The following is a 16188-nucleotide window of genomic DNA, read 5'->3' as shown; positions in this document are numbered from 1 at the left end:
AATATCTAGAATGAAAGCCTGTGGCTTCATTTAAGTCTTTTGTAAAATCCCATGGACTTCCATGAAGCAATGATTTCATCCTTAGTCTGTATAATGTTTTCTAAGGCCAGTTCTTTCCTGGTTTCACTATCCAACAATAGAAAGCATTCAGAATTGAACTTGATGTAAACTTAAGTCTATGTCTACACTAAAGACTTCTTCTGGCACAGCTATGTTTGTCGGGGCTGTGAACCCTGTCTGACTAGATATGCCTGCAAAAGCCCCTAGTGTAGATACAGTTATACCAACAAAATGGTGCTTTTACCAACATAGCTTGCTTTATTCAGGGAAGGGGTATACTGGTAAAGCATAGTTTTGCTGATATAAGCTGTGCCAACACTAGGAGTGCTTTTGCGGTTAGAGTATACAGGGATAGCTATACCAGTAAAGGACTCATAGTGTAGAAAAGTTTTAAGTGTAAACAGAGTTCCCTTACACAGTTAATTTCTTGGTATTTCTAGTGCACCCATCCTGGTAATATTTAACACCAACACAGTAAATAGAATGCAGTGTGTAAAACTGTAATCTCCTTTTGTTTCTCATCCATCCCTCTCTCCTCGTATTATGCCATGAAAGTATGCATGGATGTATTATTACTTATATTAGGAGGTATCTTCAGGGGAAAAATGACACTGAGCCATTCAGTCGGGTTATTACTCAGGGACAGCTAGTGCAAGGTGATTAGGATGCTTGCCATTCTGGTTTCTGGTGGAAGAGTTCCATAGCTATGAGCCAGCCACTGAGAAAGTACTCTGTTGTGGCAAGTTTCAGCCTTAGCTCTGTTAACACCAACACCCCCCTGACAAATAGAGCTATTGTGGTTGGTCTCAAGAGAAAGGCAGTTCCTGAGATAACCAGGTAAAGTCTCTGTAATGTCAAAGCCAGGCACATAAACGAAACTCAGTGTTGGACAGGGAGTCAGTGTGCCATGTGAAGCTCTGGAATGATATACTCTCATTGCTCTGTGCTACTTAGTAGATGGGCTGCTGCATGTTGGACCAGCCGGAGCTTCGTTAGTCTTCAGATTTACCACAGCCATTGTGGTAAATGGCTTTACCACAGCCAGTGAGCCCAGAGGTGAGGAACGCATGAATCATTGTGGCCAATCTTACATCGGACAGAAAGGGGCACAGCCTCCTCACTGGCCAATGGTAGCAACAGGCGTTTTGGGGTACTATGGCTATTAGGGGATTCAGGAGCACTGAAAAGTCCAGAATGACTTTAAGCCTTCATGCCACTCTAATAATGGGAGAGCAGATGCCATCCATTCAGAGTGATGTTATAGATTTGGCCTGTTTCCCTCTTCCTACAAACTGCTCCTCTGATTTGCCCAGTGTTAAGAGCAGCCAGCTGCTCTTCACGTAGGTGCTTATCTCGCTGAAGCCCTGGGAAAGGTGGAGGTGCCAGACTTTGACGTGAAGGAGATATAGAACTGAGTATCATCTGCATATTGCTTGTACCAAAGGCCATGGGAGCACATGTACTATAAATCTTACTGCATGGATGATAATCACAGTCCCTGAACCAGAGTGGCAGAAACTCCTTTATTATTCTCTGCAGGGAATGTTGTTGGCTTTAGAAAAAAGATGAAAAAAATGCCAATTTGCTTCCTGGTGGTTTCTAAAGCCTGGCCAAATGCAAACAGTAAGAAATGTCACTTGTTAGATCATCATCATTACCCCAAAATATAATACTGTCCCGGATTCCTGGGAAAGATGTTACAGGTACTGTTTAAGAACAAGTGTCAATGAGGTGATAGAGGCTTAGGCCAAGCTATGACTTTAAGCATGGGAATAATCTTACTAAAGTCAACGGGCTACTCACACTTAAAAATGGTGTGTGCTTCAGTACATTGCTGAATGGGCCCTCAACTTGAAACAAGCCCTGTTGCTCATTGTGCTCCACCTAGTGCCCCGGAGCCATTGCACCCGACTAAGAGATCATGCCTCTTGACCCAGCTACTTTGGGCATGCTCCTCCTCCCTCTTTCCCTGACTCATAAAAGATGTCATTTAGCCCTCAGAATAGTATCGACACTGCTTTACTCACTTAGATTTAAAGTATTAAACAGGCTGGTCTTAGTTTCTAGTTTTTACATTTGAAGCAGGAGATCTATTCAGCCATTTAGCTTTTCAGTTTCTCCAGTTAGTATTTCATACCACTGCCTAATTTTTGCTTCCCCATTGCTTTTAGCTACTACCTTCTTGTATGTTAAAAGAATAACAAATACATCAATAAAGCATAGGCTGGATGATCAAGAGCTCTAATTAAGTGTGGACTAAAAGAGCAATACCTTGTCTCATACCTTTTACACTTGAGCAGGCCTGCCATGCACAGCTACACTTTGACAGGATAGTCACACACTCTTGATTGCGTGCCTGGGAATATGCATTGTCAGTGATCCTAGTCAGCAAATGGGAGGCTCAGATAAAATGTTAATGAAAGCTGAATGGAATGTTTACTTGGGAGTAAGCGGATTCCTTATTTTTGTTATGATTATTCAAGTGCCACTAATACATTTACTGGTTGATGAAGCTAAATGAACTAGCTGTGGATAATACAAGATCACATTTAAGAGATTTGCTCAGTTTACAAGTCAAAAGTGAAGGGTCCAGATTCACCGGTGCAATCTAGATACCTTGTGCTGCCCTAGTAATGTAAAGCAGCCAAAATCCAAGCCAATTAAGACAGGTTTATAGATGCTGTTGGAGCACACAAAGCAGCCAGAATTTACTAGTGAATCTGCCTCAGATTCTCCCACTACCAACCCTGTTGACACGATTTAATTTGGGGGGAAAAAAAATCAAGCTGTGTTCATTCTGCCTCTTCCATCATCACTAGTAGTAAACTGAGAGTTTTGTTGAAATTGTGTGAAGTAAACTAAAATCCACTTTACTTATCCATAAAATAGTGAGAATTTGTATTGGCTGGCAGTATTCTTTTACTTTAGAGCAAAAGCTATATAAACAGCATACATATCACAGTACTATATAGACATGTATATTTCATACAAAAAAGCTAAGTTAAGAGAACATAAAGGTTGCAAAGTCAAGTACACAGGTTATAGTATTTCCTAAGGTTGCCTGTGCAACCTTTTCCAGAGAAACCTTCCCCTGGTTTCCCCCCTCCCCCAATATATTCTGACTAGCTCTAACACACACACACACACACACACACACACATTTACTTATACATAGATAAGTGCCCAAAGGTGACCATTCCTGGAATACTATGTCCAGTTCTGGTGTACACAATTCAAGAAGATTGTTAATAAATTGGAAAGAGTTCAGAGAAGAGCCATGAGAATGATGAAAGGATTAGAAAACACACCCTCTAGCAATAGGCTTAAGGAGTGCAATCTATTTAGTTTATCAAAGAGAAAATTAATGGTGACTTGATCACAGTCTAATTGCTTACATGGTGGGAAAAGCTGATTATAGAGGGCTCTTCAGCCTAACAGTCAAACAGATAAGAAGATCAATTGAAGCTAGACAAATTCAGGCCAGAAATAAGGTACACATTTTTAACAGTGAGGGTAATTAGCAAGTGTTAATTGGAACAGTTTACCCAGGGTTGTGGTGGATTCTCCATTGCTGGACAGGATAGAATATATTTTCTAAAGAGATATCCTCTAATTTAAATAGGAATTAATTCAGGGAAATCCTACGGCCTATGTTATGCAAGAGGTCTGACTAGATGATCTCAGTTGTTCCTTCTAGAATCTATGAATCATTGTTTTAAAAAGTTCAAAGCATATCCAATAAGAATGGAACTCTTTGTACTTTCCAGTACTACCTTCACCTCTTCAAAGAGCTCAATAAGATTTATAATGAAATATTGCAGGCTGTACTGAAGGCAACACACTGGTCTTGAGTCATATTCATTTGTTTCATGAATCATTGTTAATATGCAACAGAAGAGTCTTGAGAAGACATTGCCAATATGTTGTTGCTGTTGTAGAGGACAGTTTTAATCTACTCCTCTGTGTCAGTTTAAAACATTATCTGCAAAGCCTAATGGAAGCATTTGTGCCTTTTCTTTCAGCCTTCCTATTCAGAGTTTGATATAAGTGGAAATGTGCTGGGACTGATCTTTAACCAAGGCATGATCTGGTAGGTGTGGCAGAGAACATGTATGGTATTAACAGACTGTTGTATACTAGGTCAGCTTAGCCAGCAGCGCTGGGTGGATTGTTTCACTTAGCCTGTGAAATCAAGCATGAAACACAGAAATTCACATATTTGCCACTTCTGAAATGCTGGGCTTGATTCACCACTGTATTACTCCAGTTTTATGCCACTGTAGCTCAATAGGTATCAAACTGGATACCTTGAAATCAGTGGAGTTAAATCAGCAAAGAAGTAGGGTAACAGTGGTGAGACAGTCCCAGGCTAAGGTTATGGGACCAGATTCAGCAATATTCCCTGCTATCTTTTGCACTGCTCTGATGACACACAGCAGCTGTAAAGTTAGGTTTATTGCTGCTGTGCATTGCCGGATCAGAGATAAATAAATACCTAAATAAATCTGCCAGTGTGAACTAATGGATCACTTAGTGGTAGTGCTCAGCTGTGCTATGACAGACCTGAGTTTGAGACCCATTGCTGGTCTTCATGAACTGAGCTAGTAAGTGCTGGGACCACTGTGGGGCAGCATGCTAAGTCCTTTTGTGGAGTGATTTACATCACTCAGGAATGATCCCTCGCTCCATTATTGGGACCTATACTGACATATACTGCTGGGCATGCCTCTCAACCCTCACTTGTAAAGACAGGGACCGACTATGCTCTACAGTGCTTTTACTCTGATATAACTTAATTGGACTTCAGTCTCTATATGGGTGCAAGTGAGAGCAGCATTAGGCTCATAGGGCCCAAGTCTCTAGTGCATTAGGGGGAGTTAGTCTTCCTCTGGGTACCCAGACAGCAGCTGGGGATGTCCCCCTTTCCTGGCCACCAAGAGAACTGGAGCAGCCCCTGGTACTCACAGAGGAACTCATGTGTATCCAGCCTCCTGTGCATCTAATCTAGGCCTGGAGCAGCAGCCTCATGCTGCAGCCAGTCTGCTCATCACATATATCACAGAGAAACAGAAATATGGGCCTGTTAGTTAATCTGGCCCTAGGTACATTGAAAATCCACAGGGCCAGTGTCTACCTGGCACTCAAGGTTAAGCAAACAAATTAGCTTGTAAAACAGCATATTGTTGTGTGATCATAAAGACAGCAGCAACTGACACCCCAGTTGCTCATACTTAACATTTCTGCTGCACTCACTCCACTGTTCATCAAGAGGATACAGCTGTAGTATAAAATGCACTCCCAAGTTTATGCAGCATGAATGGCACTCTCTTTCCACCACCATAATTAGCACTTTTTGGGGGGCAGGGAAGATGGGAGAGGATTGAAAGTCAGCCTTTGGTTAGGAGAAGTTGGGAGGTTGGTTTCGGAATCAGACTGGGTTTCTTTTTGATTACTTTCAGAACATTTCATGTTTAATACCTGATTCACATACAGATACTATACACTTCTATACTCTGTCACAATATACACTTTCTAATATAGCATGGTCCCCAATGTGGGATCCACATGGACCTAGCAGTCCACCTGCCTGCTACATACTGTAGGAGCGAGACCATAACATGTTAGCTAATGTTGCCTATATCAAGCAGTGAACTTGAGCGGTTATGTTTTTTAGTGATTTATCATTTATAATAAACATATGATCATCTCAAGTGAAATTAAGAGAGACAGTAAAAATTACAGCAATAAAATAATGAATAACTATTTTAGTAAAAATTTTAATAAAATATATAATTAGTTATTGTATATTTTTAGAATTATTTCGAGCTGCACACACATGTACTCACTTGAACTGTAGTGACAGGAGAGCTTTTGGTGTGGCTGTGTCTAGCCTGTATCTGGAGAGGATTTGAAAGGCCTGCGTGTGTGTAAATTTGCATGTGTATGCAGGGAGATTCATTTCTCTCTTTATAGAAAGGCTTCCTGTTCTGTAAAGTGAATGGAATGTAAACCTTCTCATGTGAATTTGCATATCAGTGAGCCATCTGCAAAATTTACTCTGCATTGCTTCAAATGTTGTACCTAAAAATGATGATAATGGGCACAAATTAGCTTGATCCTCAACTGACTGGAGTCAGTGAAAGTTTTGCAACTGATTTCAGTGAGAGTATGATCAGGGGCACAAGGTGTAGTATGTGCCTTCAGCCAAGGACTAGCAGAGTCTGTATGGTCTCTTTCCATTAAGAACAGATGAAAAGAAGAAGGGGGTAAAATTACAATATACTAGTAATACCTAGCTCTTATATAGCATTTTTCATCCACAGATCTCCAAGTGCACTCCATAAAGGGAAAGACCATTATCCCAATTTTAAACATGGGGAAACTGAGGCATAGAGAAGAGGTCAAGGTCCTCTGGTGGACCAATGGCAGAGCTGGAAATAGAATCAAATCTTCTGGGTCCCATCCACTTAGCCACACTGGTAAATAGGATTAGATCCTCAAATCAGAGGGGCAGGAAGAGTGAGCTCAGGCCAAAGAACACGAGTGCCCAGTGTTTTAAAGTCATAAACATGTAACTATAAACAACTAACAACATTTATCAGAATCAATAGGTACTTAATTAGAATCAGGCACTAAATAACTGTGTGTCACATTTGGGTGCAACTACAAAGAGAGAGAGGTTTTAAATGAGTACAAGTATAAGATATTAAAGTCAGAAATAGTTACCAGAATAATAAAGATAAAATGCTTCCTAGTAGCCAAAACTTTACAAGCTTTATTTGGTTCAAGGTAAAATCCTTAATACATGTTCCCAGCTACTGGGCTGACCAAATTCTCAGGTCAGAATCTCTCCCCTAAAGTCAAAGGGATGGTTCCTTTGCGTTAGGCAAAAAAAGAGAGAGAACCTGTGGTGTTTTTGCCCCCCCACGTTTATAGTCCAATCACCCTTTGAAATGCATTTTCCTGAGGGTTACCCCTAGATGAAGTTCATTCCAGCTGTGAGGAGAGAGACATGGAGTGAAAGAGGTTCCTTGTTATTGTTTGCTAAAATACAGATCAATCTGTTGCTGTCTCCTTTGTTGCCAAAGAATGGCCACTTGACCAGTGATTGCTAATCAACTTTGATGATACCAGGCTAGATGCGTCAGTTTGTCCTTTGTCTTTGTGAAACTGGTAAACACTTTGTAATAATAATTTCAGTTTATGTTCATACCTCTTACTACACATACCATAGGTACATTACACAAGAATATTAATGATCGGTATGTTATTAGTTTTTAAATGATACCCCACAAGGCATATTTTCCACAAAGATTATTACAATAATCTGTGAATACAGGAGTGCTCTCGGTCACACCATCATAACAGAATAAGTGAAATAAATGTCAGCTCAGGAGACAGCAAAAATATTAATAAGACAATAGCAAATTAAATTAAGACCATGCTGGATTATGATAAAACAAGATACTCATCAAGCCTGCAAGAGATTATGGCGTATAATGTTCGGGATTATCTGTTCTATAAATGAGTGACAATCTATCTGAAAAAAGAAAAGGAATACTTGTGGCACCTTAGAGACTAACCAATTTATTTGAGCATAAGCTTTCGTGAGCTACAGCTCACCTCTGGTTAGTCTCTAAGGTGCCACAAGTACTCCTTTTCTTTTTGCGAATACAGACTAACACGGCTGTTACTCTGAAATCTATCAGAGTGTATTTGAAAACGAAAGAACCATTTAAAGAAGAAGAAAGTGAAAGGGGGAGATCAATAACAGTTTTCTGACTGGGTGCTTAAAATTCATTTGGAGAAAGAAAAGCGGGGGTGGGAGGTGGGGGAAGTCTTGAGACTTGGAAAGAGTTGATTTAGAGTATTTTAGCCATATGCCATGAAGTCAATGGAAGAAACAGAGCCAAGACCAATAAAAAGAGTTAAACAAGGTTTCATAAGCTACAAAACGGAGTGCATTGTGTGTGGCTGCAAAACAAGAGGATAGGAAAGCCCAGGGTGGGTGAAGAGTTATGGTGTATCTAAGGCTGCAGAGTTTTACAGAGCACTTTCTTCTTTGTTTCTAGGATGGGTTCTTTTTACGCTCCATGCTTGCCAGCTATCAATGTGTTCCGTCTCCACACCTCGATGTATCTGCAATGCTGGGCTGTGATGTGCTGCAATGTCCCTCACGAGAGGGTCTTCAAAGCCTCTAGATCCAATAACTTCTACATGGCCATGCTGCTCTTTATTCTCTTCCTCTCTACTCTGCCTGCTGTGTACACTATTGTCTCTATCCCACCATCCTTTGACTGCGGCCCATTCAGGTCCTTCACATTTTATATCCATCTCTTTCTTAACAAATAGGTTATCTCATGGTATGACTACTGTACAGTGAATGACATAACTAACACGAACTTCCTTACTAAGTGGTGGCACTTTATAAACTATGCTAATTTTACTTGTGCATAGGACCATAATCTCTGAAGATGAATTAAATGTGAGAGAAATGATTAACTATTTAAAAAGTATTCACTAACTGGTGAGACAGAAATTCTTTTTTTAAAAAAGTTTCTTACTAGTGTGATCAAGTCTGAAATTATATGTAAGGAATAGAGAACCATTCTGTTAGAGATACATTCTCTACCTGCTTGAGATGATCTGTTAGAGTGTAGAATAGACTCATTGCTTGGGAGACAGAACATTTAGAATAGTACTGCAGAAAGGGATCTAGCAATAGCAGAGGGGAAGACTAGATGACTGAATAGGGCTTTTCCATCTCAAATTTCTGAGACTCTCTGCAGTACTTCAGGGAGTTAGATTCAGTAGCACTGTTATAATATATTTCTGGTGCTGTGAGTCATCCTCTGACATTCTCAGGAATGATGGAAAGAAAGGGTTGACAGCAATTGTGTGTAAATCCATGCATATTGAAATAAGAATAAACAGTATCCCAGATAACGTGGCCTACATTTTCAAAAGGGACTAGTGATTGTGAGCACCTCAGTTTTCGGGTAGCCAGCTTGAAACACCTGAAAGGGAATTTTCAGAAGGTGCTGAACACCAACTCTTCACCAGTCTTTAAGGTGTCTCAGGTTAGGCATCCAGAATCACTAGTTGGTTTTGAAAAAGATGGCCTACATTCCCCTGCAGGTAGGTTGCGGCAGAGGGGGATATAGCTAAGAAGACATCTGCTCATCCAAGAACCAACTGATCCCACACCCTATTCTTCACCCTGTGCATTGCAGAAGTGAAATACCAGGGGAGAAATCTTCAACATCTCTGTTTGCCATTTAGTGTGACATATTACACTAGTAAGCAAGCAATAGTTAGACACGACATTTAGATTTTAAAATGTTTGAGTCTTTGATATCTGCTTGCAAAAATGTGTTAATGGAGTAAAAGGAGAAGAGCAGTAAAATGGAGATCTGGTTTCCAGTGAAGGGCTTGAAAAATTCATTAGTAAAGTGATCCCAGTGCATCTTCTAAAGGCACAGAAGTCTTGACGCCTTAGCTCTAAAAGTTCCTTTGGGTATAGGCAAATCATTCAGGAGATGTTTTCCAGTAGTGTGTCACATCACCATCATTATATGGGAGAAATGTATGAAATAATAGCAAATCTGCTGAGACACGAAACTGGCTGGATTTCACAGAACTGATACAAAGCAGGTGATACTGATTGACAATTTTCATTTAGTAAATCAGATCATAGAAGACATAAAGGGTGACATCTGGGGCCTGGTCTCTGTAACTGCAATCCTGGACCTTGTGTAATTCAGGATTAGATAAACTAGAACAGCTTCAGTAAGATTTCCTCTGCCCCACTCCCCAAGGAATGAAGTTGCATGAACAAGCTACCACTGTTAACTTTTTCTGTGCTGCTTTAATATGTTAACATGTATAAAAAGTAATGTTTTTCTTAAAATCGGTTCAGTAAGGAGCATTTAAATAATGTGAATGACAATCACTTATTGTTGGGCCCATCTCTGGTCTGATAATATGTTGTATGTTGATACACAATGCTACACTGGCATTGGCAGGGTTTATGATACAGGGTTAATTTTTGTTTTTAACAGTGGGAAAACCAGAATGTTTGAGGTCATTTCAGAAACTTTGGAGAATGACTTCCCTTCCTGGTTTGGAAAAGTATTTAATTATGCTTCTAACCCTGGACTGATCCTGCCCTTCATATTGCTTATGGTGTAAGTACAGTATCTTAACTCTGATACTGTAGATAAAGCTTTCCTATGTGAATCTCTACCCAATTCCTTTCATGTCAAGCCTCCACCACCATAGTCCACTGGAAACACAGTCAAGTACAACACTGATTGCCTTGTATTGAGGGCCTTGAAGTATTCATGACCCTTTTTCTTGATCATAATTAATGTGTAGTTGCACAAAGGGCAGGCTTCCCAATCTCTCTCTCTTGTTCAATGGCTTAATTTTTGTTTTGTTTTGTTACCAAAACAACAAAAATAATTAAGAAGCAAAAAAACTATATGGGGTCCAAACCACAGCAAATTTAATCAGTCTTTTGGGCAGAACTGCACGTCATAAAACCTAGCATGTTTAGTAGAGAACTCTCAGAAGTGCTATTCCCCTGATAAAGAGCTTTCTTTAAGCCTGTTTCTGGGCATCTTGGGTTTTAGTATAATAATAAAGAGGCTTGAAAAGCAGCAGAACTACCATCATCATTTTGCTAAACTAGGTGTGAGGTAAGAGTTGGGGGCATGTAGCAGAGAAGCCACATAGAGGGCTTCCAATCTAGATTCTTTGGCTAAAACCCCCGTGTAAGAGGTGTGCAGCAAGCCATGATTGCTACCTCCTTGTACTAGAAGTTCCCTGTCCAAAGTCAACTTTTCTGAGGCTTTGGACTACGAATGGACATTTGTCCATAAATCAGTCCTGAATAAGAATAATAATCCTGATATCTTTAATCCCAAGGGACTTTACAAAGGATCACTTTATAGGATCACTTAGTACACACAAAAATGCAGCTACCTCTTGGGTGAAATTCAGTCATGATTTAACAGAGCACAGTTATACTGCCAAATATTTTAGAACAGGAAGTGAAAAACAGTAAGTGTAATAGAAACTGCAAAAGGAACTTACACAGGCAGAATGCAATTTTGAGATGAAATGTGGCAAAGACTTGGTGACAATCATACTACATACAGAAAGACTCTCAATGAAGAATATGGGTAGCTCCCATTGATTTCAAGGAGAGCAACTCATATTTTGCATTAGGTGACTGTGGCCCAAAACAAAGGCAAAGACAATACAAGGCAAACCAGAGACAACAAAATAGGGAGAAGATTAATCACTTATTTCAACCAGGAGCATGACACACTGTTAATGTCATTATAAAAACATCACATGGCTGGATATCCAGTTAGAGTTTCATTAGGTAAGAGTAGGGGGTGAAAATGTGCTAATTTCTTACAGTTATTTAACAAAGAAAATTATGCCATTTATTTGTGATTTTGCGATCTGGAAGATTATGATTTAGAACAAAAAATCAACTAGTTTTCCATGTTTTTGCTTTTTGTCTTTGCTGTCACCACAGCACTTGAATTTGCCTATTGTTGTGCAAGTTTAAAGGATTTTATAAACAACTTTTGGTCATTTGAAAAACATATTATACATCTTTTACAAGTCAATTTTGCAGAACACCCATGTTACGGAAGAACAGCTGGATGGAACTGCCTCCTTAACTACCGTAACTGAAAGGAGGCTTCTTAGATAGGGAAAGTGAATTTTTCAGTTGGGTTGTTCTGGGATCTCAAGTAGAGATGTATTTTCTTTCTCCTGTGAAGAAGCACATAACTGAACTGTCAAAACGTTAGTGTTAATAAGACAGGATAGTGGAATAAAAGCCACTCTTCATGTTAACACACTATAGAGGATAAGGACAACCTATTTATTGTTATGTGGCTTTATTAAGAATTGTGTTAGATTTTATAATTGTTACCTAACAAAATATATTCTTTTTCCTTTAAAATTTAGATTGAGTATCTATTATCTCAATGCTACATCCAAATCCTACAAGGAAGCTAACTTGGATCTCAAAAAGAAGCTACAAAGTGTAAGGATGCCATAAAGAGGGTAGAACTGTTACTTTTTATTGTTGTGAAACAGTAGAGAAATGGTTTAAGTAATTAAGGTATGTTTCCCTCTCTCCCCTTTGACCAGCAAGCTGAGGAAAACAAAAAGAGAAACAAACAAAAAGCACAGCAATCACGGGAGATGGAAGAAAACTCCCTTGAGGCTAAACCCAAGCAGCAAGGAAGCAAACAAGACTCTGCAGCAGATCAAGGTGCGACTGCTCTGAAGATGTCTGTATATTTGCTACCATCCCTCTACACTGTCTCAACTTCTTTACTTACTGTACAGTGACACCCTGAGAGGGACAGTCATGAAAATTAAACAGTGCAAATTAACCACAGTACAGAAGCTTGCAGTCACCAGGTTAATCTTTATGGCATTGGTCTTTCTCCTTCCCTTATAAGAAATATTAATCTCATTCAGTAACAATCCAGAACCCTACAGTAGTAACAAACTGCAAGCTGTATTACTTTGGACTGTTAGGCCCCAATCCAGCAAAGCTCTTAAGCAGGTTCTTAATGTTAGTGGGACCATTTGCACACTTAAAAACTAAGCATGTGCATAAGTGTTTTGCTAGACTGAAGTTTTACTGCAGAATACTATAGTAATTTTTATATTGGAATATTGAGGGCCAGGTTGTGGCTTTTAAGTCCAGGCTCCTGCAAGGGGGGGTGGGGGCTGGGGGGCGCAGCAAGGCCATGATGTAGTAGGAATCCTCAGGAAGAATTCTGGCTCAGTCAGCCTAGGCATGGTCCCGGGCTGCGTATGTGGCAGCCCTACCTGCCTTAAAGAGGGAGTGGTGTGCTCTCCCCTCTGCACTCAGGCACTACTGTCCTCATTGTCCATGCCGCAAAACAAGCACACCGTTTGGCATGATTGGCAGCAGGAGAAGTCAGGGCTGGAATGTTAGGGAGGTTGTAGGTCAGGAATGAGGCATTTCAGCAGAGCTATGTGGGGAATTCCAAGCGCATCCTGCCGAAATTGGCCGGTTTTATAATGAAATTGCTGAGTTTTGCCATCTCTCTCACACTGCCCTCACTCCTCCAGTAGCCCTAGAAACTGCCTCCACTTACTTGGTGCTGCCTTCTGTAGAGGTGGGGGCTTCTACATTCCTTACCTCAGGTCTTGGAGGATGGGAAGGGCTGACTGGAAAACTTCAGGGGAGAGCTGCTGGACCACTCCCCATAACCTCCCTCTAAGAGATGGGGTTGGCAGAGCCTGCTGGTGCTCCTACAGTCTGCGGCTGACATGCCGCAGCACTGCTCTAACAGGTAATCTCTGTTCTATGACTCAGTTTGGTTTTCTAAATACATTTTAGGTACCCAGAAAGGACGAGGTGACAAAGAGTCTAAGAAAAAGACCAGCCATCAACAGGAAGCAAGCCCCTCCCAGCAGCACGGACCTGGCCCAAATGCTCATTATTCCTTGCATGGCAGAGGAGGAAGCCTTGCTCCGCCCCCACACATAGCTGTGACTCGACCACCAGTGCCAAGAGGATATGGCATGTCCGGCTACTCCCCCAGAAATCCACGCTTTGAAGGTTTTCCTGGAGGACACCCAAGAATGCCAAGGGGCACTCCTAACTATAGATAATAGTAAAAGTGAGCTACAGGATTAAATGGTACAATCCTGGCAAAAACAATGGCCCTGATCCAGCCAACAAACGAGGTGTCCCATTGATTTCAATGCGACTCCTCCTGTGCATGAAGTTGCTCAGTGTGCCTAAGTATTTTCAGGATTGGGGGCTTCAGTACCAATATCTAACAGAAACCACTGCATTAGTCTTATTGTTCATTTGAATGTCTTGGAAGGATATATGTTGTCATGAGTGTCAAAGTGTTTCTAAGTATATAAATATTTATGATGAGAATGAAAATGTTAGTTTATTCTTGCATAAGTTTCTCAGTGTGTTTCTGTAGCATCTCATTGTTACTTCATTTATTTTTAAAACCACAGGCAATTGTCAATATAATTGTTTGGAAATTATATCTGAGTCAGTTTTACTTAAGCAGTGCATACAGCTTGTGCTGGCCATTTACAGAGAAGTGAGATTCACCTGATTAGTTTAGACTGGAAATATATGGCTACCTTTCAATAGCCAAAGCATGACCTTTAAATACCCAGAGATACTGTGCAGCCTAGTGTTTGAAGTATGTGCTTCCCAGTTCAGAGGCATTATGCAGCTGAGCTTTTAATTTTATTAAAATCCCTATTTTTCCTGTCAGTACAGTAATAATTCTTACCATATGCAATATCATACAGCCACCTCCCCAAGCACCTTTCCTGTTTTAATCTCTTTCGGACCCTTTAAAAACCCACAGTTCAAAGGTGGTTCAAAACAACTCCACAAGGACTCCCGATTATTTAGTTCTCTGACACATACTGGCCCTCTAGGCCCCAAGCAGTTCAGTATCTCTCTCCTGATTAGTCTGAAATAACACAAAACACAAACTCACAGAGTCTTCATCCCAGCTGGCCTTTACAGGATCACCTTTGCTTGGACGGAGTCCCTCACAGGCCTTCTACCCTGAAGGCCTTTCTCCCACTTACTCCTGCTTCTACAGCTGTTTTTTCCACTGCTAAATCAGGGACCTACAAACATCTGCTGGCTCCCTAGAGTTACAATTTCCCCATCCCCCACTCTCTTAGAGCAACTCCTTGCTCTTTTTTTTAATCCTGGGAACCACCTTATTCAGCCCAGATTCAGCTGACTCTGTAAGCAGGGATGGCTTAGCCCTAAACATTTCAGCCCATTGGCAAGCTGCCCAGTTACATCATTTTTTAAAAAGCATTTCATATGCAAAAAGAAACCACATAGCCCTGTCCTTCAGTATCCGCCTCCAAAATGCTTTCCAAGGTTGGGTTGCTTTACATGGGGGGTCTTAGGGACAAGTAATGGGCACTTGCTATTACTACTTAATTATTATTATTTATTTGTCTTGTGGTATTATCTGGGAGCCCCAGACATGGACCAGGACCCCATTTTGATAGGTGCTATCCAAACACAGAACAAACAGGTAGTCACTGCCCAAGTATTTACATACACCTGTTTGGCAGTAGTTACACAGCTTTGCCACATTGGCCAGAATTTGACCCAAGATATCTATAAAAAAAAATGTAAAAAAAAGGTTGGTCAATGCAGCTCTGTTTTGTAGTGTAGAAGGAATGTTAACCAGGTTTCATAAGGCAAAGCCTGGGGCAAATCTGTGACATCATGAAATAATTTAGGCTACCCTTAATTATGGTGTAACTAAATCAGGAAGTCAGACTAGATGATCATAATGGTACCTTCTGGCCTCAAAATCTGTGAGCCGTGCCCCCTTGACCCAGGGCTGAATTTGTTCTGCAATATTGAAACCAAGGGCCAGATCCTCAGCTGGTGTAATTCAGCATAACTCCATTGACTTCAACAGCCATTGGATGGCCCTCATACCATTGGCGAATAGTGACCTTAGAGGTGAAAGTCTGTATCGTAATTATCAACCCCTTTAGCCAGCCAAACCCTTTGGTCTTCCTATTTCGGGTTTCCCTCATTCTCTCACCTGCCTACAAACTGGCTCCTTTCCCCCCTCATGAAGACTGAGGTGTTGGAATGGACACTGTATCTGTGCATTTATATTGCTGTACTCATGCAGTTCTGGATTAGCATTTTGTGAATAATTTAAGGCAAAATGTAATGAAGTTCAATTATGGCTGACACTCAGATTTCCAAATTCATCTGAGTAAATCTCCTTTGATGGGTTTTCCTACGGGATTGATTATTGTTGTGGAAGAAAGGGTGGTCCAGGAGCTAACCTGGGCTAGGAAGATCCATTTGCAATTCCCTCTTTCCTCACAGACGTTCTGGATGACCTTGGACAAGTCCTTTATTTTCTGTTCTTCAGTTTTCCCATAAACTAGTCACAACAGTCACAGTCCAGGGCTAGCTGCACCGCTGACCCCTCTCAAGTCTCCCAGAGAGCACCCGTCCAACTGACAGGCTTCTTGCCTTTACTGTCCTAGTGTGGACCCTGCAATTCTCCTTCTCTCTGACCAGGT

At 40.8% G+C, this 16188-nt stretch overlaps 1 protein-coding gene across 1 annotated transcript in view; it reads left to right on the top strand.

The window, feature by feature from the left end:
* TMC1 (transmembrane channel like 1) overlaps nucleotides 1-13981 on the top strand; it is a gene marked incomplete at its 5' end in the record, with an annotated part of 60142 nt that extends 46161 nt beyond the window's left edge. Inside the window, 6 exons of the mRNA XM_048851800.2 lie at nucleotides 4083-4150; nucleotides 8133-8372; nucleotides 10122-10247; nucleotides 12052-12130; nucleotides 12238-12361; nucleotides 13469-13981. Of these exons, the coding sequence (XP_048707757.2) occupies nucleotides 4083-4150; nucleotides 8133-8372; nucleotides 10122-10247; nucleotides 12052-12130; nucleotides 12238-12361; nucleotides 13469-13743 (912 nt within the window). The remainder of the gene's footprint in view (nucleotides 1-4082; nucleotides 4151-8132; nucleotides 8373-10121; nucleotides 10248-12051; nucleotides 12131-12237; nucleotides 12362-13468) is intronic.
* Nucleotides 13982-16188: the final 2207 nt, after the last annotated feature.

Source organism: Caretta caretta, chromosome 5, assembly GCF_965140235.1.
Source record: "Caretta caretta isolate rCarCar2 chromosome 5, rCarCar1.hap1, whole genome shotgun sequence".
Lineage (NCBI taxonomy): Eukaryota > Metazoa > Chordata > Testudines > Cheloniidae > Caretta > Caretta caretta.
Note: the sequence above shows the minus strand (reverse complement) of the source record. Positions and strands in the feature narration are given on the sequence as shown.